This window comes from Vulpes vulpes, chromosome 13 (genome assembly GCF_048418805.1).
Source record: "Vulpes vulpes isolate BD-2025 chromosome 13, VulVul3, whole genome shotgun sequence".
Classification (NCBI taxonomy): domain Eukaryota; kingdom Metazoa; phylum Chordata; class Mammalia; order Carnivora; family Canidae; genus Vulpes; species Vulpes vulpes.
In genome coordinates, this window is record NC_132792.1 from 124,528,664 (window position 1) to 124,534,663 (window position 6,000).

General features: G+C 51.7%; 1 protein-coding gene across 1 annotated transcript in view; it reads right to left on the bottom strand.

The window, feature by feature from the left end:
• The window catches only part of EFCAB2 (EF-hand calcium binding domain 2), a 119,183-nt gene extending 115,714 nt beyond the window's left edge, over window positions 1-3,469 (bottom strand). The window contains exon 1 of the mRNA XM_072732823.1: window positions 3,285-3,469. Coding sequence (XP_072588924.1) covers window positions 3,285-3,315 — 31 coding nt within the window. The 5' untranslated portion in view covers window positions 3,316-3,469. The remainder of the gene's footprint in view (window positions 1-3,284) is intronic.
• Window positions 3,470-6,000: the final 2,531 nt, after the last annotated feature.

The window sequence follows — 6,000 nt, forward strand, 5'->3', positions numbered from 1 at the left end:
GAAAGAAAGGCAAAACCATAAGAGACTCTTAACTCTAGGAAACAAACTGAGGGTTGCTGGAGGGGAGGGAGGTGGGAGTTTTGTGCATTAAGGAGGGCACCTGATGGAATGAGTACTAGGTGTTAAAAACAATTGATGAATCACTAAACTCTACCCCTGAAACTAACAATACGCTATATGTTAACCAAATTGAATTATTTTTTTAAGATTTATTTACTTATTTATGAGAGAGAGAGAGAGAGAGAGAGAGAGAGGCAGAGGGAGAAGCAGTCTCCATGCTGGGAGCCCGATGCGGGACTCGATCCCGGGACTCGATCCCGGGACTCCGGGATCGTGCCCTGTGCCAAAGGCAGGCGCCAAACCGCTGAGCTACCCAGGGATCCCCTAAAGAAAAAATTTTTTAGGGCAGTCCAGGTGGCTCAGCAGTTTAGCGCCTCTTTCAGCCCAGGGCCTGATCCTGGAGACCCGGGATAGAGTCCCACGTTGGGCTCCCTGCATGGACCCTGCTTCTCCCTCTGCCTGTGTCTCTGCTTCTTTCTCTCTGTTTCTCATGAATAAATAAATAAAATCTTTAAAAAAAAATTTTTTTTAAAGAAAGAAAATGGTCCCCTTCCTTTTGAGGTTTACAGGGTACTGGATATATCCTCCAAAACTATGCTCTTTTGTTGTGTGATTTCATGCTCATCAAGTACTTTTTGAAATATAAATTCACCCTCCCCAAGAGCTTAATAGTCGTAAAACAAAATACATTGCTGAGGTCAACTTTCTTGTTAAAGTAGCAACATATCCCTATTGAATTAATAATTAACATGAGTGAACCCCCAAAGCCTTGATCAATTCTGATCAATCGGTTAGGTGTAATTTCTCAACCTTCAGAGCTGAGAATCAAATATAAGAATGCAGTTATGTCCATAAAAGATGATTCTGCCAAATGAGTTGCTAATTTACCCTCAGGCAACAGGGCTTTATTTCATCATGTCCTACCAACTGCAACTATAATCAGCTCCTAAAACTCTTAATAAATAAAATATACCATCCAACAGTGCTTCTCAAACTTTAATATGCATCTGGATCACCTACAAATCTGTTAAAATGCAGACTGATTCAGCAGGTCAGGGGCAAGGACTCCCGTTCTTCATTTCTGATAAGCTCCCCAGGAAGCTCAGATGACTGTGCACAGACCAGGAGGGATGGTAACACACCTGGAAACACCTCTGGCACACGGCTGCTCCGCCTAGCCAGCTGTTCTGTCTCCTTCAAGGATGTCTTACCTCCTTTACTGATCTCGCCTTTCTTGAAAGATAGATTTTTCACCTTTGCATCTTTCAAAATTCTCACCTAATCAGAACACCATCCATAAAAGCATTAAATGTAAGCCAATGGAATGAGTGACATCCAGCTTTTGTCATTACTTCTTCTACAGTTATGAATAGAACTGTTTCTTCCTCTGAATTTATTCTAACTAAAAAAATATTTTTGAAAACTAAAAAATCAGAGAAGCCCAGTCTATTTATGAAAGAAAAAAATTATATTTGCAACACGATCCAGTGCATTTTTGCATGCTGACCGAATCAATCTTAAAAAAAGGCATATCCAGGGCAGCCCGGGTGGCTCAGCGGTTTAGCGCCGCCTTCAGCCCAGGGCCTGATCCTGGAGACCCGGGATCGAGTCCCACATCGGGTCCCTGCATGGAGCCTGCTTCTCCCTCTGCCTGTGTCTCTGCCTCTCTCTCTACCTCTCTGTGTCTCTCATGAATAAATAAATAAAACCTTTGAAAAAAAAAACTGTATATCCATAATTAACAAGTTAATTCCTCTGTTAAGGATTTTTCCTTTTTTTTTTTTGTAAATAATGAAAACAACTAAATCATTTGGTTTTTCTTTTTTTTTTTTTAATTTTTATTTATTTATGATAGAGAGAGAGAGAGAGGCAGAGACACAGGCAGAGGGAGAAGCAGGCTCCATGCACCGGGAGCCTGACGTGGGATTCGATCCCGGGTCTCCAGGATCGCGCCCTGGGCCAAAGGCAGGCGCCAAACCGCTGCGCCACCCAGGGATCCCCCATTTGGTTGTCCTAGGGAAGTCTTTTTGTTTGTTTTTTTCCTAGGGAAGTTTTAAAATGAGGTTTCAAGAGCCGCCTGACTGGTTCTGTCCAAAGAGCATGTGACTCCTGATGTCCCGTGGAAGACTCTGAGCCCCACACTGGGTGAGGAGAAAACTTAGAAAACGAAAAACAAATAATAATAAAAAAAATAAAAAGCTTCAGAATCAGTCTTTTTTCAATTAAAAAAAAAAGTAACCCCTTCCTTCGGTTGTACCCTCTCGTTTTAAAGCAGCACAATAAACTAAGCTGCCTCAGTAAAGGCCGCGTCTACAACACAGCCCCGCCAGGCCCCTCATCCAGGGCCGACCTCGGGCTCGGGCCCCGCTGCTTCTCCGCGGGCTTCCTGTGGTCGCGGCCCCGCCGGGCCTGAGCACACCGTCGCCGCAGGCGGAGCCGAGGGACACGTGACGCGGCCTTTGCCGCACTCCCCAAAGGCCGGGAGGTTCGCCTCCGCCGTCGGCGGGTGCGCGCGCAGCCTGCTGAGGCGGGGCGCGGGGCCCGGGGCTGGGGGGCGGGGGGCGCAGGGCACGTGGGCGGCCAGGGCTCCCCGGCGGCCCCCGAAGGCCGGGTGCCCGCAGCCCCGCGCCGCCGCCTCGGGCTGCCTCCGGCGCTCCTCACGCGGCCGCGAGCGCGTGCTCCGGGGGCCGGCGGCGCGGAGGGGGCGCCCGCGAGCGCCAGGCCGCCCCGGCCCCCTGCGTCCCCACACGTCGTCCGCACCCAGCAGGCAAAATGGAGGCGACGGGCGCGTGCCCGGCGGGCGGGGCTTCGGCACGGGCCCAGGGGCGGCCGGACGCGGGCGGCCGGAGCCGGCCCTCACCCCTGCCGCCCTGGGTGCCCGCAGCCCGGCAGCCGCCTCCGTGGCGCCTGCGGCCCCGGGGAAGGCGAGGCTGTGGAGGCGGGGGGCCGGGGGCCGCGAACAAGGACGCCATTATCGGCCTCGCCCGCCGGAGCCGCGGCTGGGAGCTGCCGGGAGGGGCGGGCGGGGGAGGCGGGGGAGGCGGGGGGGACGGGGCGGGGCCGGGCCCAGGCGTCGGCTGGGAGGCTGCGGGCGCCCGGGCTGGCGGCCCCCTGCCCCCGGGCCCGCTCGTCCCTCTCCCCGCGGGGCCGGCGCCGCTGCAGGCCCCCCGCCCCCAGCCCGGAGCGTCCCCGTGCGGGCCCGGGTCGCGGCGGGCGGCTCCTACCTGGGCCTTCCCTTTCTTTATCGTCCGCCATCTTGTTGCGGGGCCGTCGCCCGGGAGATGCCCGGCGTCACCCTGGGTCGCCGCGTCCTTGCCGCCTCCGGCCCCCGCGCGAGTCCTGGCCTTGGGAGGCGGCGGCGGCGGCTCGGACCCCAAAGGCTGAAGACCCCGGGGGGGGGGGGGCGCGCGCCCCCGTCCCCTCGCCCCTCCCCAGCGCGCCCCCGCGCCCTCCCCCTGTGCCCTCCCCTCCCGGAGCTCGGGCCTCGGGGGCCTGGGGTCCGAGAGCCGCGGGCCCCCCTGCCTGAGCCCCGGCTCCGCCCGCGGGGACCAGGTGGCGCCGCTCGGGCTTTTCTCCGCGGACTGGGGAACGCAGCGGGAGAGCCGGGCTCGGGCGCGCAGCGGGGGCACCTGTGCGGCCCCCCGGGGCGGCCGCGGCGCACACGGGCGTTGCCAGGGCTGCAGTCGCGGACACGAGTGGCGGGGTTGCCATGGCAGCGGAGCCGTGCCGCCCGGCCCCGACCCCGACCCCGACCGCGACCCCGACCGCGACCCCGGCGACCCGGCCCGGAGGTCGGACGTGACCGCCCCGCGGGGTTGCGACGCGGGGAAGTTGTGCCTCCGCGTGTCGGAAATGTTGCTGTCGTCGCACGATGTTAGACTTTTGTCTCGGTGTCGGGATGAGCTCGTTCTACTAGAATGTTTCCTCTTTGAAATGATTTCTGAGTCGGTTCAAACGAATATAAGATTTTGAAGCTAATCTTGGATGATTTTTTTTTTAAGTGCATTCGCGTCCTGGTTTAAATAGCCTTGTGTGAAAATGTGTGAACCTGTTCCCCGTAGACGCCGAAGCCTTCAAAGTACAAGGTACTCGTATGTGATGATTTCCTTAACCTGCCTGTTAAGCATACTCTTCTTTATTAAATGACTTTTTCCTGTAGGAGAGACTCATTTGGTGCTTTGACCAGCATGCTCTTTGAAATTGATGAGAAACTATCGAATCATCACAAAATGGCTTCTGTGGGAAGATAGGTCCTTACGTAAAAGGAATACGGTTGTTGGCAGTAAATGCTGGACACCCCAAATAGGGGAAAGTCCTCATTAGCATTCACATAATTCAAATTTCATGGTCCTTGTAGTCTAGTAGTTTGTTTCCCAAGACTGCCTCTTTGCATAGAGATAGTGAAGGGCTTTGAAATAAACGCAGGAAAACCTCAACCTTGGACTCAGGTTGACTTCTCACTCGCTCTTCTCCTAGGCCGTTTGCAGTTTCCTTTTTCTGGAATGCCTCCCCTCCCCCCTCGCCGGCCCCAGCTTCACCCTCCCTCGGACGCGCGGCGGCTCCCTCCTGGTGCTCAGTGACCTCTTTGAAGGTCACACACTCCTTGAGGCTCCTCCGTGGTCCAGAACTCCTAGAGCCTCTTCCATTGATTGGCCGTGACTTTGTAACATTTGCTTGTACTGTAAGCTCTTGAGGACAGGAGACTCTTTAATGGTCCGTAAGATCCCAAGAGCCTGCAATTTTTTCAATTCTTGCATCTGAAATAATATATAGTTTTAAAATTAAGACTGGAGTTAGTCTTTTCAACATCTTATTAAGAATTGATCATTTAGATTATTCTGAATACCTACAGCAGATTTAAGACAACACTGTTCCTCTACATTGGGGTGAGTAAAAGAGCAGTGTATATTAATTAACCCCTCCCCTCCAGTGGGGTTTGAAGACAGAAGCCTGAGCATATGAATCTTTAATGTACCCATAGTACCTCGCCTAATTTGGGACACACACTACGAGATTAACATATACTTTTCAATTGGCTAATTAGGTGAATACACATAAAAGTATATCACTATTCTGGAAAACACAAAGTGGGGGGAAAAAGTGGTTTTACAAATGACAACGTAGAGGCCCACGCTGCCAGTGAGTGATTATCTGCATTATGCTGCTCGACTTTCCACTTTTCTTTGGTTGTAGAAAACTGACTTCTGATTATGTTACACTTTTAATTCTTTTAAAATATTAGCTTGCTTTGGACAACAAACTACAACCATTTTTCTGCCCTTAGAATATAGTTTGTTTCTCAACTATGACTTTGAGTAACTTTGTAATACTGAATGCCACCCAAGCAGTCTTTCACTTAAGATTCTCAGAGTGATTTTTCATGAGTTTTTCTGAAATTCCAAACTGGAAAATTATTTTTGGTCTCACTCAGAAATTATACAATCATAGGGCTAAATCAAACTAATGGATTCTGAAAGAGCAAGGACATAGTTTTAGACAATGACATGCATGATTACTTATTCAGTGGGGCCAGATGGATATGTACAGGTTATGTCCTTTTGTGTGTTTGAATTTATAGTGAGTTAAATCTGTTCACACAGGCACTGGTCCCATGCTGGTGAGGAACACAGAAGATGTTTCTTCTGAATATGATTAAGCTACCCTAAGATGTGGCTGAAATAGAAAGGATAAGTGGTATAAGGCAAAATCAGTCAAAAAATCTTCAAACCACATCTCCTCTCCTATTCTGGGGATAATGGAAATCTCCTTGGGCTAGGAATAATTTAAAAAACAAAAACTGGGTTTTCCATGGGCATTGCCAGGGACTGACATGATCCTAGGCAGGTCATTTATTTCATCTCTTTGAAACTCTGTTAACTCAGGCACCTGGATGGCTCAGTTGGTTAAGAACCTGACTCTTGGTGTGGGCTCATGTCTTGA